Raw genomic sequence first — 26,656 nt, forward strand, 5'->3', positions numbered from 1 at the left:
AATTAGTTTCTTTTGATGAATTCTCACAAAATCAACTGTATAGATCAAAGTTTTTGACATGCATTATCGTTTAAATGTGACCAAATTAATTGTTAAATCACAATTTTTATCGATTGTGGAAAACAATTAACAATTATATAATTTGAAAAGAAAAAGAATTATTGGATAAAACGGCACCTCCACTAGCAAGAATTTTGCTAAAATTTCTGAGATCAAGCCGCATCCGCCGCTCAGTTAAAAATACTAGATACACTTTCAAAATTAAATATTGCAGATAAAAGAGGATAATATCCATTTGATGAAATTAACATGTAGATGAAAATTCTTTTAATTGGAACGTTTTTTTTTAAATAATTGAATTTTTTAATAAAATTATTTAATTAAATGAGAAATTGTTTGAATTTTAATTAAGAAGTCGAATTATTAAAAAAAAATCTAAGATTTTCCCCGAAAAGGTTTGATAAAAATGTGAATTTTGACAAAGACGTAGAGATTCTTTTGTTTACTGTAAATGAGAAAACAAAATGCAAATGAGGATCTTAAAAAAATTAGCATATTTTTAAATATTACCAGTTAAAATTAATTGATTATAAAGGATGTCCAACAGAATTATCTTAATATAGGATATTTTGATATTAATTTATAATTTTCTTTAAAATACCGAAAACCCAAAACGCGAACTTGTCGAAACAAGAAATTTTCTCTACTTATTTCCCATGATAATCCACCCGAAAAGAAACGTTCGTGTTCTACCCCTAATAATGATTATTCAGGCATAAAAGGGGGCGTTTCCCAGCAAAAAGTGGCCGTCGTTGATATTGTTTGCTTTCGCGTTACACACTGACACGCACACACACACATGGCCCTGCGCCGCGTAATTACCAAGCGCGATTTGTGCGTCGAGCGGCGGCGCTTTATCTTATCAGGGGCGAGGGGCCAGCAGGTGTCAAAAGCACATACATTAGCATCTCGAGAGAAAAATTTTCGTTTACGACCGTGTACAGCACAGAGCATTATGGCTCGGCCCGGTTCGGCGAGAGGAGGGAAAACACATCCAGCAGCGCGGCTGCACCCTCTTTGCATGTCGGCCGGGGCTTAACAGAGAGACAGATAACCTGGCAGAGCTGCTGCTGTCATATTTTCCTTCCCTGCAGACCGGCCGCGTAAAAAATGATGAGCGTGGGGAGCGGAAATTCAGCTTTTTATCTCGTCCGAATTGCCACGCACAGATCTCTCCGGTCCGAAATAAGACTCGAATTTTTTACGACATCAGCAATTAGGGTTGCGGCGCATTATCTTGATTAGAGAGGAAATTGCTTTTTCAGATGAAATTTTCGTCAAGATAACTTGGATTTCACATTTCAGCCCCAAATTATATATTCAAAAAAAATTTACAAAGCACGATGAATTCTTTTTTGAAATTGAATCACAATTATTCGAATTTCACTGGACAAAATACGAATAATTTTTTTCTTATTATCAGTTGAAAAAGAACAATGTTCCGTGAAATTTCAAAAGATGCTGACTTTCGGTGTTTGTTAATAAATTAGATCAATTTAAATTGGGTTGATTTTTATAAGAATTCAACAAATTGAATTTGAACAATGTGATGAAACAATTTGGGCAAATAAACAATAATAATTGTCATTAATAATTTCAAAATTGCAAAGTACTACGATGCGATGATACCAGTGAAGGAAAAATAAATTAATGTTAATTTAAGCGCAATATTAATGAATAATAATATTGGGATAAAACTGATTTATATACATTTTTAACATTTTCTTTTTTTTAAAATAGCTCAACAATATGTACAATAAAGTTCAAAATTTTAAATATGAAAAATTATATTAAAAGTCAATAAATATGTTTTAAAACAGTTTTAATTTGTAATAATAGCACTTTAAAAAAATGATATATAAAATTATATTTTTAAATAAGAATATTATGTAGGTAATTAAAATGATAGCAACCGGTTTTGAAGACGAATTCCGACTCAAGCAAACTTTTTCTCCGACTAATGCGTGAATAAGTAATTTGGCAAATACTAACATCGTCGTCGGCGTCGTTCTCCGCTCGTACGCATGTGGCAGATTTGCATGCAAAACACGTCATTTGTTTTCTGTCGCGCTCTCGGTTGGGTCCTCTTTCTCTCTCTCTTTTTTTCTGGCCCGCCGAAACGATTTGCTTGCGGAGAGACGGAGAAAAACGTGCGGCCGAAAAGGAATTTTGAAAGAAAGTCGAATATCGGAAAAAGTTGAGTGAAAAGGAGAAAAAAAAATGCGGCAGGCAAAGCGGGCGTGGGTGAAAGTAAAAAATTATAATCGATGGCCGCGAGTGCTGTGTGTATGTTCCGATGGTAAAAGGAATCGATTTCGGCTCCACCCGAGAGAACGCGTGCGGCCGGAAAGAGTGAGAAAGAAATAACGTGCGCGGCGGGTGCATTACATATACACGCGCCGAGCTTTCTTTCTTTCTTTCTTTCCTTGGCTCTTTCTTTCTTCCCACCGGCCAAAGAGGGCCGAAACCGCGCGAGTTTAATCTGCTCTCGGGCCGTGTGTGCGAAAGGGAAAAAAAGCAGCAGTTTTATGTGAAATATCAGTCAGAGAATGGAGAGCGAGATTATCGGGCCGTTATGCGCCGAGTTAGAGAGTGAGGTGGGTGAAAATGGAAATTCGAAAAGCGCCAAGAGTGGAGAGTGATAAGTGGGCAGGCGTTGGTAAAGTTGAAATAATCCAGCCCATTCTGTACAATTCAATTTTGTAAATTAAAGTAAGAGAAGCAAATAAATTTATGTGGTCTGTCCGCAAAAAAAATGAGAGATTTGTTCTTGGAATCTGCACAATGACAAATATTTGATATAAAATCTATTAAAAAATAAGACAAATCAGCTCAAATGTTTCTTAATAGTTTCATGCAAATTGGCAACTGTAAACTTTTGTGCCTGTTTTTTTTTCTATTCTAGCAGCATTCTATAGATTTACATGATTGTTTATTTTGAATTCTAACATAAAATTTATTCTATTTTCAAAAATATGTAATTTTTAATCGTTATTTAAGTTAATTTGTTGCAATCCTTAACAAACACAGCATTAAAAAATTAAAGCTTGAAGATTAAAATTATTAACTTCTATTTTAAGTTTTGTTTCTTCTTTCTCACCCATGAGGGGATGCAATTTTAATATTGAAACTGACAAAACACAAAACTATATGAGGTTTTAAATTTAAACGTGAAAAGGCTATAATTAAAATTGGGGGAAATATAAGTGATCACATTTTTTACTATTATGTTGGAAATGAACAAAAATGTACTAATAAACAATATAATAGCTTTTTTATGTAAAAATTGTCGATTTAAAATCTGCCAGGTCACATTCTTGACTAAAAATTACCTTTTATTACGCCTATGTGGGTATTGAACAACTTATTTTCATTTTCAAATAATTGTGCGTGTGTTTTTCTGTTCTAATTAGTGTAGAGTAGTGTTTTGTTCGTGCTGTAAAGTGTAAAGCAGTTTCAGGGTTTAATTTTTAAGAGGATATTCTGAAACTGTGCGAGAAACACTTAAAAGAGTGGAAAACAAACCAAAATGTTTACTTTTTATTGAGAAATTAAATTTCAAAATGGCTCAAAAAAATTCGATTCTTTAAAGCCAAGTGTTTCTCGCACAGTTTCAGAAAATCCACCTCTGAAAACTTATTTTCTGCTAAATTTACCTAGTTTTGAGAAAAAGCTAAATAGATTTTCAATTTTTTTAAACATAATATATATTTTTGATGTAAAAATATTTAAATTTCGCACAAAATTCCGTGTTTAAGCTGAAAAAAAAATCACCTAAAATGACGCCACTTCCACGGAAAAATAATTAATTATTTACCGTAGGCCTAATTGGCGTGTTTTGAGATTATGTTTTAAAAATTTGAAGCAATTCGCAGGCTACACAAATAATAATCCGTCTTGTAAGTATAAGTTTCAAAAAATGTCCACTGCCCATATTATAGGGTATTGATCTCGGTTTATAGCAAAATTCTCGCTAGTTGTGGTGCTATTTTGTCCATCAACTATTTACTTTCAATGTGACGTAACAATTTGGACAAATAAACAACAATAATAATAAATACAATTGATTCAACTTCATCGAATTGCTCCTTTATTTTCCTTACAAGGAAAATATAAATTCATTTTAAAATTGTCCAGCTGATTTAAATTAATTCAATTCCGGTTCGAGACCAACCCAATAGCATCTCTGTTTCTCTTTTTGGCCTTTCAAGGAGAAGCAGCTGGTCAGGCGGCTTCTTGGTGGGCGAACTGTTGCAAAAATCGTGGTGCTCAGCATGATAAGCGGCGCCGAGTTGAATTTTAAGTGCGCAAGAAGAGCCTAATACTGCCTTGTATGCCAACCAACCAACGTCTAATGGAGATATGTATTTATTCAGCACCCCGGTCTCTCTCTCTCTCTCTCTCTCTCTCTCAGTGCTCGGTGCGGCCCATGTAAAATTACCCACCGCTACAAACACTGCACGCACCCGGCTGCTGGTGTGTAAGGAAGGAAGCGAGCGAGCGAGAGCAGCCAGAGCAGAGTACACAGAGAAGCAGACGAGAAAGATGATGCTAATAATTTGGTGCACTGCAGTAGAATATTACGTTCCGAAAAGCGGCAGCTTTTTTCCACCTGTCGTGCCCGTGCCGGCTCAAGGGCTTATCAGGCGCATCTCTGATAACACGCGGCAGATTAGCGCCGCTTTCGGGCGAGAGAACGCAGCGCTTTGGCCAAGGCGCTTTATCTGGGGTCAACCGCCCTTTAAAACAGACTCGAATTTGTTTGCCCACTCGGTGCTTTTTGTTTCAGATGGAAATGATATATTTTTTTTTTAAAAAAATCTCATAAAAGAAGTCGAGTTCAAGAAAATTTTATTTAATTTATTGGTACATTAAATATTAACTTTGAGTCAAATCAGAAACATGGTTAGAAAATAAATGTATTTTTAGTTATTTGTTAATAAAAACCAAAAAAGTACATAATATATAAATACTTGAAATTTTTGATATTACAGTATAATAAAGTTGTTATGTTTGAGATATTTTGGTGAAATTTCAATTCTATATTTGTCAAAATTCTCGATTTTAAGATAAAAAAGCATTAGCTAAACCTAGAAATAAGTCCAAATCAAAACCTAATCAAAGTAAAATCACATCTCCAAATAAAAGCTTAAGATTTTAACTGATTTTAGCGGGTTTTAGAGCAAGACCGATCAAAATCAATCAATCTTAACCAGATCCCACTTCCCATGCTTCTAATTCCTAATCTTTTTCTTTTCAGTTTGTCTTTTTCAGCATCATCAAGTCGCCGCTAAACTAATTGTAAGTTTATGCCAGTGATAATAAATGATGCTTGATTTCAATAAAGACAAACCCAAAAACACAATAAAATTAAAAAAAGACAAAATTGAGTGGCACCTTCTGCGCCATTAAAAAGGGCCGGCAAGACCTTGTCTTGGCCTGACCCTAAAATAAAAAAAATTACTAATTTTTAGCTAGAATTTGCAAAACTTGTTTTTAATTTGTAAACTGCAGGCTTTGTAAAATTGTGTGGTGTTGGAATTTTACTGCCCAACATCGTTTCACTTTTCAGGCGAAACGAAATGCCATGAGAATTTTATGCATTATATAATAAAAAATTCGCATCCGGTCCGCTCATTTTCGCGTAATTAGCCCGTTAACCGACACTGTCTCTCTTTTTCTCTCGCCGGTGTAATTATATTTCCGCGCGTGGCTGCAAAATATACTCCGCGCTAATGGGATACAGAATATTCGCATTATACGGCGGGAGAGCGTGTGTGTATGTGTGAGTATGAATGTTGGTTGCTCGGATGATAATTACACAATAGTAATGGAGATTATAATTTTCCATTAAATGCGCAGGAAAAAAACGAGAGATCCAACTAGCTGAAAAGCATAGAATTAACACAAAGAGAGTTTTCCACGGCGGGTTTAAAGGAAACTGCTGGTGTGGTGTGTTTTGTCGTTGCAGGTTGTCCGGCGTGACCTTTTGTTTAAAGAGAGCGACTTATTAGAGAGGCTTCTGCCGAGCAAATCCCCGCACGCATGCATTCTAGAGAGACAAAACATGCATGCACGGGAAGGATTTCCAGCTAGCGGGGCTTCGCATGAAAAAAAAAACGCGGAGCAGAGAGAGAGGGAAAGAGGCTCTTTCAAAAAAATGTCACGACGACGAGTGCCCGGGTTTTGTTTACATTTCGTTAATGAGTGTGTGTGTGTGTTTATGTACGTGTGTGCGGAGGGCAAAAAAGTGAACACTCCGCAAAGGGAATCGCAAATTGTTTGCCGTGCAATTGAAATTTGAGAGCCGCCGAGCGCTGCACACACGACCAATTACAGCAAATAATAAACTGAACACAACATCAGCCCCTGCAATTTTGCGGCTTTTTTAACTCCAATTCTCGTGTAGGTTACTTTAAGGTTAACATTTGCAAATAAAATTATTAAAATAATAAATTTAATCAGAGTTAAAAAAATAATTGTTGATACTTCCTTAATTTTACTGTATAAAATATTTTTTTAAATTTTATCATTTTTATAAATAAAATTTATTTTAACAAAAAAATTTATAAATAATAATTTGATATAGAATTAATTTGTTATTAAAAACGTTAAAAACAATATATACTTGGTTATTTTTACTTATTCACTTTATTTAAGTATTATTAATTTTATTATTAATATTTATTGCATTTATTTAATTAAATAAAAATTGAATAAATTTTGACATTTTATAACTTAAATTTATTATTAATTACCACGCATGAATAAATAAATGTTAGAAAAATTGATAAATTTTAGTATATTTAATATTTACACCTTCTAAACGATCATATTTTCCATATTTTGTAACCGCAATTAACTCCTCCGAAATAAAGATCTTGTACCCGGAAGGGTTGATAAATATGAATATTATTATCTATAATTATCAACTATATGGCATTGGGAACTTTTATACTGTAATTTTGTTGAAATTTACCCAACTAAAAATGCCCGCACAATGGAAAACTTTCGGTTTTTTTTTGTCACAGAATGCAGACCGTGCGTTGGTATTTTCCAAGCTTTGATTTTGGGTGAAAGGAGGAAAAGAGGCGAAAATAATTGTCAGTGAGAGCGGACGCGCGCTTTTTGAGCCGATTGTTTCCACGACAGAGCGAGAAAGAGAGAGGACATGAGAGCGGGATGGGGCGGTAAATGTCACGGGTCAAGAGTTCAACCGCGCTGATGCTCACTTTGAATAATTTCGACTAACCATAAATGAATTACCCAGTTCAAAAAATTCAAATTTTTTATTCAATTGTTTAGAAAAAAAAATAATTAGAATTTTGCACCTTTGAATGTTTAATTCTTATAGTTTGATATGGAAATTCTAGAAAAAGTGAAACAAAAATATGAATTTCAGCAAAAACTTTTGCTCTCAAATGTTTTAAAATTGACTTTATTAAACTATTAAACTCTTCACGGAAAAAGCAACTTTGACAAGTAAAGTTTTATTTCGTTTCTCAATCTTTGTATTTTTCATTGCGATTTTTCTCCTCTCACACCGTCTTGGTGCTTGCAAAAGGAGCATTTTGCATCAAGTGATCTAATTTTCGTTCGAGGTGCTTATTATTTTTATCACCCTCGGCAGCAACCGTGGCGCAGGCGGGCTTAATTATTCCGACGCTAGAGAGAGAGAGAGAGCGCGCGTTTTGCATCTCTCTCAATGCTAATGAGCGCGAAATAATTAAAAGATAACAGCGCACACACTGCTCTGGCTGTGTCGCGGGTTGAAAAAAGACCGTGTCGTGTGTTGTAGTGCACCGAGATGCACTGCTGCTTCTGCACTTTGCATAATGCGAACTGGTGGGCGTGAGTAGCAGAGAGATCCCTGCACGCGAGTAAAAAGGGTTGTAAAAGTCGAAGCGGCGGAAAATTTGCCTTATTCGCTTAATAAAGTCGCCGCGCTCCGTCTTATCGTCAGCCTCGCAACTAACTGGCTGCTGACCCCGATTTTTCAGCCCGATTAACTTTTGAAATCGCAGAGCAAACGACACGGGCTGAGATTTGCTCAGGACTTTGCACCCCGTCGGGCCAAATTTGCGCCCTTGTTCTCGGGAATCTTTTGAATTTGCAGTTTCGTTGAATGGTTGAGTCATTTTTAGACTTTCATGTTAAACGGTTAAGCACGTGAATTCCAGATTTTATTCTATTTTGAAATTGCGTATTAGCGTTTCATTAAAAATGTTTTCTTCACTTCCATGATCGTCTCCTCGAGTGCCAATTTCTTCAATCAAATGTTTATAAAATTAGGATTTTTTTAGAATGAATTAAAATTTAAATACAATGAAGACGATCCAAAAAGGATAACCTGGCCCAGGCTTACTTAAAGGCAGGCTTAATTAGCTCAGCCCAGCCTAGACTTGCATCTCCTGTTTCAATTTATAATTATAAATACTGAAAAATATGCCATTTGAAATTAAAAATAAAGATGACTTCCAAGAAACACATATGCAACCAAATTTATCCACATCTGCTAATGATCCTATTTGTCGGTTGAGACAATAAATACGTAATAATTACAAGAAATAAAATAGCACTTTTACATAATATAAGAATCTGTAAAATATTATATGAGCTCAATTATATCTTGATAATTTAAATACAAAAATTTAATAATAAATGCTAAAATATACCATTTAACATAAAAAAAGCAATAAATTTATTTTAATTTAGCCTTTTAAATAATTATTTATTATAAAATTTTTGTAAGTATTAACATTTTACAAGTATCACCGCTCAATTTTCATTTTATCTGCCAATGCCATTTGCTAAGGCTTTGTCAGGAATTAAAATATTAAAAACAAAAATTAACCAGATGGCAGGTCACGACAAATGAAATTTGTCATCTTTTCTACAAACACTACACTAAATTTTAATGAATATAGATTACACAATTATAATGAGACTGAATCTAATTTATTCTCATTTTGTCAACCCAAATCCAAGGTCCCTTTGGGGGTGGAACGGAATGAAATCCCTTGGAGAGTGCAGACGTTGGCGAAACACTGGCCGCCCCGGGCGATATCTTGACCAAAGTCGTGTGTGTTTTACGAGCGTTTGCGCTGCAAACAAACGAATTTGTGTAGGTGTGCGGTCAGATAAATTATTATGCGCCGCCTCGGCCGTGTGTATATTAGTGCGATTTAAGCCCGAGCGGGTCAATTCGAGCGCAGGCTTAACGGCCAGAAATATAACAATAATCACTTTACCTATAGGAATAAATTGCAAACGGCGCCACATCCATTACGCGGATAAAGCGCAATTTAATGTTTATTCCGAGAGAGCGAAATTAATTCGGCGCGCCGTAATGGCCGTTTTATTGCGCGCGGCACCTGAACTGAATTGTGTGTGGTGTGTCTCTTCGGGCCGGGATTTGCGGAAGAAGAGTAGTTAGCATCGAATTGTTCCGGCAGCTGTGATTTGCAACAGGGCGCTAATCACTTTTGCATTCGTCGCGCGGCCGACGTGGAATTTCGCTCGGCTGTTGCGCGAGATGCAAGAGTTGGTGCTGACGAGCGCAGAAATAAAAATCAATCGATATTCATCCTAGGCTATAACTCGGGAAAACAAGGCAACGGGGGATGATTTATTCAAGGCCGACGTGGACCTGATTTTCAATTAATCAGTAAAATGGAAATTTTGTATTCTTCAAAATAAAACTAAAAAAAACTTTTGTTTGAAGAAATTGACACTGGAGATGATCATGGATATGCAGAGATTAGACTTTTCCTCGATACGAAAATTATTTTTATTAAAAAAAAAAACAGCACTTCCAGTCAGGGTCAGCGATCCTATTTCAAGAGCAAGTAAATGACAAAAAAAAATCAGTAAAATTGAAAAAAAAATCACATATTAATAAAAAAAATAAAATCTTAAAACTAACAGGTTCAAACTTAACTAAAAAAAACAATAATTTTGTACATTAATTGCGCTTTTTTAATTATATATAAAAGATCAAATGTGTTCAGTACTCATTCAATGAACATAAATTTTTTATGCAAATTTTAAAAGGGGATGCCAAGACGATTTTCTGTCTATTTATGACTTTTTAATAGACATCAAATTTTCCCAAATTTTCCGGATTTTAATGAGTATGGACAAATGTTTTTGACGAATCATATCTGTTAGGAACGGAATAAGTTAATATGCTGTTTTGGACGTAACGCTTATGCTGAAAAACTCAGCTTCTGACATCAGAGTTCAAAAGAAAGTTTGATTGATGACTTTTTCGAACGCCAAATTTTAAGGATTCCTTAATATTTTGATTTTTATTCTGAATTAAATCAGAGAAATATGATATGGTGGACATAATTCTGTACAGGATAGATTTTATAGTTATTATGTTATTAATTTTTACAGCCTTCAAAAAAATTTGAACTTGTGATGCTATTCCTGATTTGAGCATTATCAGATCGATTTTACTTAATAATAAGTCTGACAATGAATAAAGATTAATTGTAATTTGGATTGCTGTAGCAAGAAAGAAAATAATAAGTTTATTGATGTCTTTTGTACTGTAAGACTGAGATTTCCAAATAAATTTTCAAATCATAAAAAATTCCTTTGAATTCAGTAACCGGTTTAGAATGATTTCTAACATTTTTTATAAAAATTTCTCAGATTTTATAAATTATATTTGTTTCAAGATCATTCAAGTAGATTCTTTCCTGAAGAAAACCTTCCAGGCTTGGGTATGGATTTCTACCTGAGAAATTCTTATTTCAGCCGGAAGCTCCCTTTTTTTACGTGCAAAGTTGGATTTGCCGATCGGCGCGGCGCTGGGGCGGCCGAGCCGGCAGTGAAAGTGGTTTGATCGTTCTCCTTTAATCTGGAACGTGAGCTTCCCTCTCGCTCTGCTCCTCTCTCGCGGGCGAGTCGTCGTGATGGAAAAGCAGAGCTTCGTCCGTGTGCTGCCAGGAGGGACGCGCGCTCTCTCGTGTGCAGTGCAAGCAAGACTCGAAAAATCTGCCCGCCGCTCGCTTTTGCTCTGCACCGTGTTTTGCTCATTACGCCCCGAAATTGATCCGCCCGCGCGCCCTCCCGCCGCCCTCCACCACTCACTCGTCGTCACGTGCTCAAAAAAAAAAAAAAAAAATCAGAGTCGTTACACATGCATTCGCCGCCGGATTTGCCATTTTTTACAGCCTGTCGTGTGCGCGCCGCAGTTTTCGCAATCGCCGAGTTTTTATGCGGTGACGATTGCGTAGGAGGTCGATTTCATTTTTTTTTTTTTGTATGAATGTGGAATGAGGAACATTTGACCTTTGCCATTTCATAAGCATTATTGGATTATTTAATGAATGGATATAGATTAATTTTAATAATTATAATAATAGAAAATATTCCAGCACTACAACTAAAAATGAAATTTATACAAATATTGTAAACTATTAAATCAAGAAATCAATTTTTTTTATATCCTTCATGATTAAGACAATTTTTTTAGATTAAAAATGACATCTGCGTTGGTATCAAGAATTTTTATATAATATTGTTATTATTTTAATTGATTTCAAAATTGTGAACAGCAGGTTGTGAAATTACACAAAAATCAAAATCATGCAAAAGGAGAATTGTTTTTGATGAAATGGTTAAGTAAGAATGAAAAAATAAGGTGCTGTATAAAAATAATCGCAAGTAAATTGTTCTATTAAGTTTGGAAATGTTAATATTACATGGCAAAACTTTTTACAATTATGAATTATTATTATGTAAAAATTTGATCAACCCAGAAAAAAGAAAGGCATCGTAATTTCAGATTAGAATTAAAATTAAAGTTAAATTTATTCATGGTGATTTGAATTTAAATTCGGCTTTTCCTCAAAGGTTTTTTGTGAGTTTTTATTGTTTAACAAAATTAAATTTATTGTTTTTTCATTTCAGTTTTAGGTGGAAATTAAGGGCATTAGCAACACAATTGCAAAATACAATAATCCATTACGGACTAAATATCAGAAATTGTAATAAAAATGGGCTTCACATTAGTCTCGAGTTGAACATCCTAATGGTCTTGACACAGATCTACTTTCCTGCCTGAAATCTGTGTTTTGCATCCGATCGATAGCCACTGTTGTGCAAAAATCTGACTTCATTAATTATGGAACAAATGCCCGATTTATTTAAATTCACTCAAAAACACCAATTTAATCCAGATAATGAGAAAATCTGAAGCTTCAAATTTTATATAAATTTACGTCTTTTGAAGATTTTGGAATCTAACATGCGAAAAATAGAGCTCGATAATCGGAATATTCTTCCCACGGCATGAACGTGCAAAACGTTGCCTTCGATTGTCTCTGCAAGAGTCACTTTTCCATTTTCGAGTCGCATTCGCTGGATACGTAATTATCGGAATGTATGTTCGGTGCCCGTGGGGAGCGAGAGAGCGAGCGGCGGGTGCAATCGGCACCAAAGTGGAGAGAGGGTGCTGCTTTTTGCATCAATCACACATCTGCGGAGACAGAGAAGGGCGCGAACCGATCGATCTCAGCACCAACTAACCCGGCATCAAGTGCATGTTTATGTTTCGCCACTAACGAACTGCTGCATTTTTCTTCACAGGCCATTTTTCAATTCGATTTCTCTCTTCTATACTTGTTACCCCATCTTAATCGGTTTTTAGGGGTAAAAAGGTTTGCTATTTTTAGTCGCTTTTTTATTGTGCAACATAATCAAAATTAAGATTTTAACAATTTTTTTTTTATTAAAAAATCTGCGCTTTTAGAAGCTTAAGCAATATTTTGTCACTCAAATTTTCCTAATTCTGAACTTAACTAACAATTAAGCAGAACTTCTATGATACTTTTTAGAAAGGATAACTGGAACAATTGAGTTTTTTTTATCTTATTTCAGATATTTTGTAGACATTACAAGAAATTAAATTAACTGAGTGTTTTTGTTTGATGTTTGGAAATAAAATTGTTATTTTGTTTTAAAACCGTAATCCTTATAATAATGATAATTTTTGCAATAGCTGAAGAATATTTTTTTCCTGCTAATTTCAATATTATATTTTTCATTCATCGATATTCTATTCCTTTTTTATTATTACAAAAGAAAAGATAAACACAAATGGTTAAAATTTGTATGAAAATAATTTTTTAAATTTTATGAAGTTTTTCTCAATTTTCAAAATATTTTTCCTACGAATTTTCGTGGAAATTTTGTTTCAAAGTCTGGAACAATCTGGAAAAACCTTCTTTTTACTTAAAAAACTTGGAAAAGTCTGTCATTTTGTTCTTTCTTAACCGCTTTAGAACAACATTGATGAAAAAGTCGGTTTCATTCGATTTTAAAAATAATTGTCACAATGATCACTTGATTCGTGCAGAAAATGCATTTTCGTAACGTTCTAAGGAGTAAAATGCACACGAGCCTGTATCAAGAACTATTGATCCCAGCGCAACAACGCACACATCCAATCCAATTTTTCTAGGGTCTATTTTTACGACCTAAGAGTTGAACGCACACCTGCCCTGAGCGAGAGTCTAGACGAGAAAGAGAGAAAAATCTGTGCGCGCGGCGGTAATCGTGTTTTTATATGCGTGACGTCAGGATTATGAGAGCAGGAGATTGTTGCTCTAGGTCGCGGCCGCAGCAGCGCCTTTTTTCTCTCGTCAATTCGCGTGTGCCAGCCAAGCGAGGAGCAAACCGAGTGGAACAACGAAAATTCCCAAACTGACCTTCGTATGCAAGACGGAATACAAAAACTTTAAAACCCAAAACTGATCTTCAATGTGCGTTTGAAAAATATATATTAAGATAATTTCTGGCTAATATTACTTTGATAAAAAACTATTATAAGTTGAAAAGAAAAATTATTTTTACTATTTCGTTAGAATAGAAAACTGTAATTTAGTGAAGAAGAAATCTTTCATGAGGGGATAATATTATATTTAATTTCAAAATTCCAGTAAGAGATTGCAGTGAAATTATTCAAATTGTATAAAATAAGATGCACATTTAATTAGAACATCACAAAATAAAATGACAAATGAATATTTATATTACTTGATTACTAATTGTTTTTGAATGCTGAATTAATATTAATAGTATAGAATTTAACATCAAAAATTTTAAATCATTCAAACTTCTTAACAACAATAGTTTAAGTATAAAACTGTTTGTAAAAAATAAAAAAAAATAAAACTATTAAAATACAGTTATTTATAAAAAAAAATAATATTTCAAAGAATTTAAAAAAAAAATGTTTACTTATTATGTAAATTATGATTAATAAAAATTTCTTCCATTAAATAATTCTCAACTAGAAATTTTCTTTTGCATAAATGGAATTTTTTAACAAAACTTTGATCACATTATTTCCTTTCTATGAAACTTCCAGTTATTTTTGACATTCCAAACATTCCATTGAATCCATCAAATTTGAATCTTTTACTTCCACGATCACCTCCTCGAGTGAAAATTTCTTCAAACTAATTAAATCCCAATTTTTACCCCTCAAAATTTAAATTTCGGTTGAATCTCGTGAAAACCGTCCGCGATCGATTCAATTTCGGAACCGTTCGAAGCACAACCACGTGTGTGTCTGTCCTACCTTGAAGAATGTGTCCGGCGGTGCTGCTGGAGTCGTGCCCGTGCGTGTCTCTCGGGAGTGAGGACAGTCGTACGTGTGTCAATCGGTCGCACTGCACAAAGAATGTGGTACTGTTTGTCTGTCACTGGACCGGAGTCGTCGGCGCAGAAGGAATAGATAGAAGAGCTGGCTGAAGATCACCTGTCGGCGGCGCGCATCGTCGTCGGCGGCGGCTGAAGGGAGACGAGCGTGCGGACGAGCTGGAGTAGTAAAGCCACCAGAGCCGGCCACCAACTAACTGGAACGCACGGCCTGTTCACTCCTATGCGCAGGTTTGTACCACTGTTCATACTTGTGAACTGGCTGGTCACGTGACCGTTTCATTGGTTGTTATCATTATTTCGTTTTCCAATAGATGGCGCTAGAAGGCGGAAAACGATTGAAAGTACATAAAATAATACCTCATGGGATTGTTTTGATTGATTTGTTATTTATCAAGTTCTAACAAGCTAAATTCTCAGACTGTTCGTAAGTTAAAATAGAATTACTTTGGAGTGGAATTAAAATATAAATCATTAATGATTTATTGTTTTTCAGCTCTAATTGGCTTTTTTTAAATGTAGAAATGTACATAAATATTGCATAATTGTTTTTAGTCGCAGCTACTCGGCTCGGCACTCTCGACAGAATTGAATTACATACTTTTTATTATTTATTGATTCATTTGCAGAATACCGAAAAGTCTCACCCAATTGATTTCAAATTGTACCAGGGATGATTTTGGCTGTATCCAAGAATGATGATGAAGGGAAAAGAAAAATGCCATCGGTGGAAGTTGAAACAGTTAATAAGACGGGAAGATCTCATCTAAACGTTCAAGTTAGGAAGTGCCATTACATTGATTGTGATAGCACTTCATTAAATGGAATTGATCTTAAATGTGCTCCAAAGGCTTCAAGTATAAATAATGCTGAGTGAGTAACATTATTACAAAAATTAATTTTTGAATATTATTAATACTAAGAATTCGATATATTTTTTATAACTATTATTGTATCCATATAATGTGTGTCCGTATTTATGATTTTATTCAGATTTTATTAATTTAGTGAGTTTGCAATTTTCCTTCAATTCAAAATTACATACTAATAAGAGCAATTTTTATAGGCGTAGAAGACAATGGTTGATAAACATGGGCTTGCCTGCTGATGATGAGCGAACAGATATTCGATGTTGTGTCAAACACTTTGACATAAAATTTTTTTACGGAAATGGTAAACTGATCAAAGATGCAGTACCTAAGCCATGGGTAAGAAACTTGAGTATAAGAGATTGCTATGCATTGAAGTTTTATGAAAATAATGTGTAATACTATCAGATGCCAGCTTTACCGACGAGAAATCTAGATCCAGATGTGGAAGATGTCAATCCAATTGGGGAGTCTTTGGATTGTTCAATACGAAAAACATTTGATGCTGTTGACGGTCCATTGCGAGGATTGGTGAATATGGGGAACTCATGCTATATAAATTCACTTTGCCAGGTATATAAAAAAAATAAGAAGTACTTTGTCAATGTATTTCACAGAGGCTACAATTGGCTGCTATTATTTCCATGGTTATTTGTTTTAGGCTTGGTTTGCATGCAGCTGGATTTGGATGCTGCTTAATAATCACAAAGAAGAAAGTTGCCAACTCTTGAAGTCTAAAAGTTGCATTATTTGCTTGCTGAAAGAAGTTGGTCGTGAGGTAACAAAAACTTGTGCTGAGCCTTTCACACCCTTGGACTTGCTTACACAAATTTGGAGTAAGTTAAAAAAGTAACATTTGAACCTTATTGGATTAGACTATTATTCTTATAGGCACAAAAGATTTTGACGAAGGTTTACAGCAGGACTCCATGGAATTGCACAGAATGTTACTCGAAAAGATTGAGTCGTTGGATAAGAAGGGAGTGAGTGAAGTTTTCGAGGGCAAAGAAGTTTTTGAGCGTAAGATTAAAATATATATTTAGAATTACATTGCATCAATATCCTCCAAAACAATATGCAGGTCAATGTTTAGTGTGCGGCAAAACCCGGTATTTAAGTCAGCCCATGTACGACCTTTGCCTACCCATGGCATCTGATTTGAAGGAAGCTCTGCGTATTTACATGAACAGTGACGATAGCTGCGTTCATGAGCCGTATTGCTCACATTGCCACAGAGGAACTCCACAAAAGGAAATAATTTATTTTCAGGAGCTTCCAAAAGTTTTGGTAATTCAACTGAAAAGGTGATTTTGATTCAAATTTTGATGAGCGTTGTGTAACGGGGATTTATTTAATTTATGTTTTTTATTATTTTTTCAATTTATTATTATTTACTCTGTAATTAATTTTGTTTCTGTTTCCAGCAATCCAAATGAAAATGTGCAGACCCATTATGTGACTAACAAAACTGAGAAGAACATAACTTTTATTTTTTCAACTCGTCTTGTTTTTTTTGCAAGCGTTATTTTTATTTGTTATCAGGGAAGTTTTAGAGTTAAAAAAAGAACATTTTACTTTGTGATTTCATTTTGTAGGTACATGGGTGAAGGAATGTTATTGGTGGTGTTGAAAAAGTGATGTCTGTGGTTTTGTGTTGATGTGCCTCATCAGGTGGTGTGTTCATTTCAAAGAATTAATTAATACGGGATCTGGTATGGATTGAATAAGTGATATTATATTCATACTAAATTATTCTCTATTCAACTTCAATAATAAAAATTTAGGTTCAGCAACCAGGCCAACCAGCTTTTGAAAGACTCTGGTGAAATTGTCTTGGACTATGGTTTGACGTTGAAGCAGAGTATCTTTGCGTTAAAAGATGGCCAAATTATAAAAAAAAATGGAACTGAGGAGGTGTCATTTTTTTGCAAAGCCATCATCCATCATGAAGGTGATTTGAGCAAAGGACACTATATTTGTCAAAGTCTAATGCAAGATGGTACGATCAATATTTACAACGATTCGAAAGTAAGCGAAATTCACATATCTTACAATTTTATCAGTACATTTCCCTGCAGGTGTCCTCCTTCACTGTACTGGATGGTGACAGCCAGAAAAGTGACACAGGTTACATATTATTTTATGAGAGAACCACTTCTGATTCTGATACTTCTTTTGAACACTTTCAATCATCATGTAAGAAAAATAATTATGCACAGAAAGCTAATAAAGCATTAAGAAATATGATCTTACATGATTTGTTATGATTATTTTGAAGCTTCGTACAATAATTAATTTTATTTTCAATGTAGGTAATAGAACACCAATGAACAACCCTCGAACCGTCGAGAATCAAAACCTTTCGCCTCAGATGCTGCAGTCATGGACACCATCTTCATCACCAAGGCTACCAGTTAGAAGTTCTCCTCGTACACCACTTCGCCCATTGAACTCGGATTCCAGCTGTGGTCTGATAGGAGAAAACTGTCAGGCTTCACCACAATTTCAGCAAGAAACGCCTTCATCACCCTATCTGCCAGCCAGAGGCCCAAGAACAAGAAAGCTGCAAATTTCTTCGCAAGCAGACAATTATCGATTTTTGAATGATAACTCTGAGCTGGAGCCTGCAACTTCTCCAGGGTCTCCATACAAACCAAGAAAAAAAATTCAGAGACTGAATAGTTCCAGCTTTGGTGGATCTACAGCATACAATCTGCTTCAAGGGTGCCCTTCGTCCAAGAAGAATCTCAAGGCAGAAGTGGTGAAACAATATGTTTTGCCTCATCTGCCTTTAAATCGGTCGAAGCCTTTTGGTCGGAAACCAACAGACGAACAACATAGACAATCATTACCGCAGCATCAACAAACACCATCTCAACAAGAACTACCACCTCCACCACCTACGTACCCACCTCAGACTTTGCCGCAAGTAACCACTACTCTGCAGCAACCACAGCCACCGCATGAACAACAGGTAGCACCGCCATCCGAGAACGATACACCTACGACACCACCACAAGAACAACCTCGTCCAACACCACCTCAACAGCCACAAGTACGACAAATACTACCACCTCCACCACGATCCGGACATGCGTGCCCACCTCGGACTTTGCCGCAAGTAACCGCTACCCTGCAGCAACCACAGCCACCGCATGAACAACAGGTAGCACCGCCATTCGAGAACGATACACCTACGACACCACCACAAGAACAACCTCGTCCAACACCACCTCAACAGCCACAAGTACGACAAATACTACCACCTCCACCACGATCCGGACATGCGTACCCACCTCGGACTTTGCCGCAAGTAACCGCTACCCTGCAGCAACCACAGCCACCACATGAACAACAGGTAGCAGCATCTGAGAACGAGCAAACTCCAACACAACCGCCTCTATCACCGCCTCAACAACCACAAGTAGCATCACCTCAACAAGAATCACCATCACCACCACGTCATGCACAAGAACAGCAACCTCCACGTCAAAAACAACTACCAGCAAATCCATGTAACATAAAAAGATATTAAAAAAAAAAAAAATTACGGAGGACCATACGCTTTATTAAATATTATCTTTTCTTTTTCCAGCCAAGAAAACACTATTTGAAAAGCTTGACAGAAAGAGTTTGATTGCATTTGCAAAGAAGAAGAACAAAGAGGTCAAGAGGTTGAAAAAGATGAGGCTTAAAAGAAAAGCCACCAACCCTGCTTCGAAGGAAGCTGCCATACTCTATTTACGAAAACACCTGCCTACAAAATGCGTCGATTTTATTGATCGACAAATCAAGCTTCAGAAAGTAAGATTTCATATAATAATGATGTTTTAATGAAATAATAACTTAATCTCAATAGGTGAAGCCACAAGGTCGAAGATATGATCGACAAGACCTTATACTCACCATGGGTCTTCAGAAAGGGGGACGAAGAGCAAGAGCGGCTGTCAGTGACATGTTCATTCTTCCATCAAAAAAAACTCTTCTTCGTTTCACGCAAGGGCTAAGCATCGAACCAGGAATAATTGAGCCTATATTGGAGGGTGTTGGAGATTTTACATCAGATTTAGAGGATGAAAGGGACTGTTACGCAGTTCTCTTGTGGGATGAATTATCCATTGATGAGTTTTTGATGTGGTCCTCAAAGTGGAAAAAATTTCAAGGATTTAGCGATTATGGGCCAGGAGAGGAGACCACCAAAGAATTGGCGGATCACGCACTTATTTTTTTCGTTGTTCTGCTCAGAAACAAGAAGGTCAAGGTTGGTTAATTTTTCTTTTTATTTATATTGTTTTTCATTGTGGTTCTAAATTTCAGTTCCCAGTCTCTTACTATTTTTCTACAGGAACCACGCCTTCATCAGTCTTAGCAAATTTGATTGAAAAAAATATTAGGAGGTTGAAAACTTTCGGAGTAAAAATAAAATTTTGCACTTGCGACCAGGCGCCGACAAATTTAAAGGCCCTGGAAATATTGAAGGCTTGCGCAAACAAACCTTATTTTCTAATAGATGGTGAAATATTTCTTTAACTTTATTAAGTGATAAAACAAATACTTTAATTTAGGGGAAGAAATTTGCTGTGGCCCGGATTTCGTGCATATAGGAAAATGTATAGTAAGCATGTTCAGAAAGTATGACCTGGAAATTGGACCTGGACGATATGCCAAAATTAAGCACGTAGAGGAACTTTTAAGTTTAAAAGGCAAGCTCATCGGAACAACATTAGCACCGAAACTAACGGCTGCGCATATTTATGCAAGAGACAAACAGGCCATGAAAGTGAAACTGGCATTCCAGTTGGTCAGCTCCAGTGTTGCGGCTTCTCTCAATACGTTAATTGCGCAAGGTAAGTCAACAATATAGATTAGTTCACAGGGTGGATCTTCAGTTTTTGGAAACAGGTAGATTTTTCCGGCAGAGCCCGCATCACAAAATTTTGATTTCCAGTGTCGTGATTTTTTCCCTGACCTAAAAAACAAGGAAGAGGTCAAAAAAAAAATCCTTTTAATGGTCATATATTAAAAGTAAAAAAATTAAAATGTGTTTTATAAACTTAATATCAAGTATATATTTAATTTCATTATTTTTATTTTTAAATAAAAAGAGCTTATATAATTTACACAATTATCATTTATCTAACTACAATAACTTAAAATACTTCGTAAATAACTGTTAAATAATTAATTGTAATATATTACATGCATCAAAATCATATCACTTAAGAGAATTTTTTTCTTCACAATTTAATAGGTTATCATCTTTTCAAATTTTAATTTAATTTAAAATTTTATAAAAAATGTTATTTAATTTTTTTTTATTAACAAGGATAAAATACCATTTAACTTTCATTAATTGAAAATAAAATGTTATTTTTAATTTCATCATCATTTTATTATTGCAAAATCGATTTTCATGGTCACTGAGGTCAATGACCTTAAGTGAATTGACCTGCATGAGCGTTGCATGGTTCGATAGGTGAGGTCATATAAACACTTTTTTCATTATTACATGTTTTTGCGTATCTCTAACAGAAACAGAGTTATCGCTGTTTGAAAATTAATTTCGTTTGCGGTTCCGTTCTTAGCATTCTCACACACCGCGTACCGCGCCCAAAGTTGATGATAGAGATCTGAGAGTTTCACAACTTAATCTCCATTACTTGAAGGGAACATCCCTAAAATCTCCATTACTTGAAGGGAACATCCCTAAATTTTTATCAAAATATTTTCAAAATAGCGGATTTTACGGGACATTTTGAAAAAACCAAAAACTTCAATTATCTCGGCTTCTCTTGGTCGGAGAACCAACATCCGGGTATGGTTGAACTCGTCTCATTAAATTCTACAACTTTGCTGTTGATTGCAAAATCATAGGTCAAAGGTCAAGGTCACTTCCGATGACCTTGTTTCATTCAAACTGGAATTTGAGCATCAAATGCAAACATTTTTGAAATTCTGAGATGGCCATTCAATTCTTCGTGAAATTTTACATACAATGTGTGAAAATGGCGAAGTGGTTTTTTCTCTAATTTATATTAAAATAAAAAGATTAAAAAACGTGGTTTTTTGGTGCTCGGATCAGCGATTTTTAAGAAAATCGAAAATAGCTCGTTTTCTGTGCGTCTGAGGCAAAAAATGATTATGTTCAAAATTGATCCCCATTAAAAGTTCTATCTAAATATGCAAAGGTCATTGACCTTTTGTAAACTTGGGTCAAAGGTCACCTTGACCCTTGTCCTTCAGTGAAAAGACCCTAATGTGTGATACATGGTTGGAAAGGTTTTATCACTAAAATAACAATGGTCACCATATTTTTGTCTCTGGCTTTATTTTCCACCAATGTAAGCTGATTATTTAATATATAATGAAAGAAAATGCGCTTTTTTCACAATAAAACCATCATAACTAGGTCGAAAATGAAGCCGGAGACAAAAATATGGTGACCATTGGTATCCTAGTGATAAGACTTTTCCAACCATGTATCACACATTAGGGTCTTTTCACTGAAGGATAAGGGTCAAGGTGACCTTTGACCCAAGTTTTCAAAAGGTCAATGACCTTTACATATTTAGATAGAACTTTTAATGGGGATCAATTTTGATCATAATCATTTTTTGCCTCAGACGCACAGAAAACGAGTTATTAAAGTTTTTCTTAAAAATCGCTGATCCGAGCACCAAAAAACCACGTTTTTTATCCTTTTTTTTAAATATAAATTTAAAGAGAAAAAACTACTTCGCCATTTTCACACATTGTATGTAAAATTTCACGAAGAATCGAATGGCTATCTCAGAATTTCAAAAATGTTTGCATTTAATGCTCAAATTCCAGTTTGAATGACACAAGGTCATCGGAAGTGACCTTGACCTTTTACCTAGGATTTTGCTTTCAACGGCAAAGTTGTAGAAAGTGAAAAGAGGAATTCAGCCATACCCGGATTTTTGTTGTGCGATCACGGAAAGCCGAGATACAGCCGTTTGAAATTTTCAAAAACCCAATTTTGAACGTCCCGTAGAACCCGTAAATTTATAGATATTGGGGTAAGACTGGGTAAAACTATATATTTTTGAAAATCTCCTTGCATGGTCTTTCAGGTCCTAAAATTTTGTAAAGATCGCACGACCCTTGCCAACGCATTGTACCTTTCACGAATTTTCGCCGAGCTGTGATATTGATTGAATGCAGAATGTCAAAATTCACTTTTTTTGTCATTACACATTTTGTCGTTTCTGTAACAGAAATAGAGTTATCGCTGGTTGAAAATTAATTTCTATTGCGGGAAACCAATTATTCAGTTTTTATAATATTCAGTTAAAAAGGTAACTTTTCATCAACAATCACACCCAAATCATTCCTGGATCCACCCAAATACAAAATTATTATTAGTGACCTCCGAGGATAGAAACTTCAGAAATTATATTTAATTTATTTTAATTGAAATAGATATCAAATTTTTAAAATTTTAAATAACAATAAAAAAGTATGTTTTAATTTTATTTAAAAGGTAATAAAAAAATTACACTGAAAATTAGTAAATTTAAAATTCAATGTTATTTCGTCTTCAATTATTTGAAATTTTTAATTAATTTTAAATTTTTTTGTAATTGAAATTAAAATTGATGATATTTTAATAAATTATTAAATAGTATATAGTACTTTTCAATTGTTTTCAATATATAAAATACAAGTTATAAAATAATATATTCTATTTTAACAAATAATTAAAATTGGTGTGTGTGTAATTTAAAAAAATTATTCTAATATGAATTAAAAAAATTATATATGATAATTATGACCATGCATTTCGACTATTTCTAGCCAACTTTTTTGTCAAATTGTTTTCCCACACTTCACCCTTAGAACCCTGGCTCACCCTTTGAGGAGTTAATGTTTCTGGCTATCAAATCGAAATGTATATGTCTCCCTTTTAAATAGAATATTTGAGTCCATGGCGATTATAATCAATTAATTTTAATTTCCAAAGTAAAATTTGGTCGTTTCTGCATCTGATATTTTCCATTCGACGATAAAAAAAAATTATTAACAATAATAATAAGGCACGGAATGTTAATTCTCCAGGGGCGAAAATTCACCACGCCGCCTCTGTTACGTGTTCAAGTATTATGATTTTCATGGAATATATATTAGTAACAAAATTTTTGTAGGTCTCCTCCCGTCTGAAGCGTGTCATACCGTAGAATTTATACAATTCATGGACAACTTGGTCGACTCGTTTAATGGAAGCTCGTATTCGCATGCAAAACCTTTGAAAGGCCGGTTAGTATCATCATGATTTTCTAGACGAATTTGATTGAATTTGTCTTTGACAACTGAGCTCATGCATTTGGCTATTGATCGGAGCCAAGTTAAATAATGTCTTGGAATTATTATTATTAAGCCAGAGAGGTTTAAATAATAGGTATCATAATTTTCAATTTTTTAGGCTGCATGAATCCTCTGCCCACTGGGATTTTTGGAATAAAGCTGAATTATTTGTGGGGAAATGGAAGTTCAGAAAAAAAGATGGGACAACAGTCTGGACGCCATCCATACACTCTCTTGTTTGGCTGATTCGATCAATGAAACTATTTTTTCCGATGATGCGTGCAAGAGGGTTTGAGTTTCTCTTAACAAGAAGAATTCAGCAGGACCCTCTAGAGAATTTCAACGGGGAAATACGAGAGCAATGTGGTAGCGGACATTCCCCCACAGTTTTGACTTTCTGCGCTTGCTTGGTTGGAGCTTTTTTTAACCTTTTAATGTATCTAAAACTCCACAATGAAAAGAAAAATTGTGAGGACGATGGATTAAGCTGCCGTGAGCTGGCACCTTATATTTTTGATGCATTTTTTAGAAAGGTACATTTAAAAAATTAAGAATGAAAAAGTAATGAAATTCTTTCCATAAGGTACAACAAAACCCCACCTTGCCTTTGGAGCCTGAACCATGCGAAGACAGTACATCTGATGAGGAGTCTCAAGATGCGGACGATGAACTCATTGACTTGCAGAGCCAAAGTGATTCGTATTTTGGAGGAGTCGCATTGAAAAAGGTGGACAATGTTTTGCATTGTGCTATGTGCATTGAATCTGCGACATCCAGTGAAACACTGCCCAGCCAGGTCTATACCATGTTTAGAGAGTATCGCGATAATCAGTCCAAACTGCTGTACGTTAGCGACAATTTCGCAAACTTTGTTTGTTCAAAACTGAGGAGAATTAAGTCAGAGCTCCATACTAAACAGAGTATGCCAAAAGATGTATTCAGACATATATATGACAAGGTTTTGAATGATGCTTCATGTGAGTTTGGTTGTTCACGTCATTCTGAACAATTTCTTCAAATATTATTTCAATATATTTTTAAATGTGCAGTGCATTGGTACGCCAAAGAAACTTTGAGGAGTAAAAAGAAGTATTCTAAATATTACATTATTTACTTTTAATTTTTTCAAACGGATACCTGTCTGGAATTAAGAGAATATTTTTAATCATTATTATTTCTATTAAAAAACACTTGCTATGCGGCCATACATACGAAATGTAACCCGTTAATTTATTTTTCCGCGTATGACTGCCAATAAATAATATTTGTTTTGTGCGTTGACCGCTGGAGCAAGACCTTGTTGAGCAAGACCACACATTATTTTTATTGTTGATTTTTACCGCCGCAAAAGTACAATCCACAAGCACGCCTTGATTCTGATTGGATGAGAGCTCGATCGCTGCGCCTCTAGCGGATAAAGTATTGTCAAAGAAATTTAACATTGAGTGTCCCATCTCTATTTACATTGTCTCTGCTGGAACGCGGCGCGGCCATCACGTCTCTCGCGCGGGCGGAGTGTGGGAGTGCGGAACGCGCCCGCCGCTCACCGGCACCACCTCGTGCGCCTGTGCGCCCCCGCCGCCTCACGCCAGCACCCCCGCGGCCGCCTCCGACCGACGCCGGCACCCACGCCGCCCTCCCTCACAACCCATACCGGGCCTACGTGCCCAAACGCCGGATGCTGTTCGACCCGAGCACGCCACGCGCTTTTCACTCAAGGTCGAAAATCGTGACCTTCGCCAGTCACCAGTCGAAATAACGATGACACATCTCGAAATGATTTATCGACACATTCATTCGCTGTTCCTTCTCTCATCAAAAGTGCTTGATTTTTCAATGCGAAATTTTTCTTTGAAATTTTTCAGTAAAAATGTTTTTATTGTTCACTTGTCAGAAAATTCATTTAATTTGTGAGAAACTTGTTAAAAGCTGTTGGAATTTGATGGAATTTTTGCAGATGCATATCAGAGATACGCAGGTTGTAGGCTCAAGTCGTGGTATGAGTGAACTTTTTGTCGATAAAAATCTTTAGCTTACAACGAAATGGCGACAGATTTCTTAGTCATAAAACGGTTTTTGATGATATTAAAATTAATTATGAATTATTATTAATATTATTATGGAAAAATTAAAAAAATAAATGCTAAAAATACCAAAATAGTTATAAGATTGCGGTTAGAAATGCACAGGCCAAGAAGAAGACTCTTGGCCTGATCCAAAAATAAAAATATAATAAAAATTATGAAAAAAAAATGCAAAAAATAAACTGAAATTTTCTCCTAATTATTTTAATTGTACTTTGCAATCAAATAAACGTTTTTGTAAAAATTTATTAACACTCACAATATAACTGAACTGGACCTTTCTGAACAATTTTTTAAAGATTCAATTTAATTAATAAATTAATTGTTGAATCGATTCAGCTATTATTTTATAAATAAATATAACTTTATTGACGGTAAAATTATGATTGAAATATCCGATTTTAGGTGAATTTCTAACTTGTTCAGAATTTTAAAATTTGGGAGCGACAATAATTTGGATGATAAAATTGATCATTTAAACACTTTTTACTCTGACACTGCAAACCGATTTATAAAAATTCTTTTTTCGATCTCCAGCTGCTATAATTAAAAACTAATCCTGGAAAATATCACGTTTTCTGTAAAAAAATGAAGGTAAAAGTACTTTTTGTGTTAAAAATATTCGATGAGCTAGAATTT

At 35.1% G+C, this 26,656-nt stretch overlaps 2 protein-coding genes across 12 annotated transcripts in view; one reads left to right on the plus strand and one right to left on the minus strand.

Annotated features, from left to right (window-relative positions):
- LOC132198925 (CUGBP Elav-like family member 4) overlaps positions 1-14,944 on the minus strand; it is a 394,396-nt gene extending 379,452 nt beyond the window's left edge. For 6 of the 7 annotated variants that reach the window (XM_059623255.1, XM_059623249.1, XM_059623254.1 and 3 more), the window contains exon 1: positions 14,660-14,943. The gene's annotated coding sequence lies outside the window, so the exon portion shown is untranslated. Of the gene's footprint in view, positions 1-14,659 lie in introns of all 7 variants that reach the window. The other variant, XM_059623253.1, reaches the window with a different exon arrangement.
- A 135-nt stretch (positions 14,945-15,079) lies between these two features.
- Positions 15,080-25,290, plus strand: LOC132198924 (uncharacterized). 5 transcript variants are annotated; one of them, XM_059623238.1, is made up of 17 exons: positions 15,080-15,166; positions 15,369-15,612; positions 15,806-15,947; positions 16,017-16,181; positions 16,270-16,444; positions 16,500-16,628; positions 16,690-17,320; positions 17,393-17,636; positions 17,687-17,804; positions 17,921-19,123; positions 19,204-19,412; positions 19,468-19,869; positions 19,926-20,121; positions 20,174-20,455; positions 23,774-23,885; positions 24,052-24,466; positions 24,517-25,290. In XM_059623238.1, exons 8-17 carry the CDS (start codon positions 17,598-17,600, stop codon positions 25,051-25,053), a joined length of 3,513 nt encoding a protein of 1,170 aa, XP_059479221.1. In that variant the 5' UTR covers positions 15,080-15,166; positions 15,369-15,612; positions 15,806-15,947; positions 16,017-16,181; positions 16,270-16,444; positions 16,500-16,628; positions 16,690-17,320; positions 17,393-17,597; the 3' UTR covers positions 25,054-25,290. The 5 variants fall into 5 exon arrangements, with proteins under 5 accessions (XP_059479221.1, XP_059479223.1, XP_059479225.1 ...); XM_059623240.1 differs by having other exon boundaries at positions 16,690-16,912; positions 17,033-17,636; XM_059623242.1 differs by having other exon boundaries at positions 15,806-16,181; positions 16,690-17,636.
- Positions 25,291-26,656: the final 1,366 nt, after the last annotated feature.

This window comes from Neocloeon triangulifer, unplaced genomic scaffold, assembly GCF_031216515.1.
Source record: "Neocloeon triangulifer isolate White Clay Creek 2 clone unplaced genomic scaffold, ASM3121651v1 ptg000013l, whole genome shotgun sequence".
NCBI classification, from domain to species: Eukaryota; Metazoa; Arthropoda; class Insecta; order Ephemeroptera; family Baetidae; genus Neocloeon; species Neocloeon triangulifer.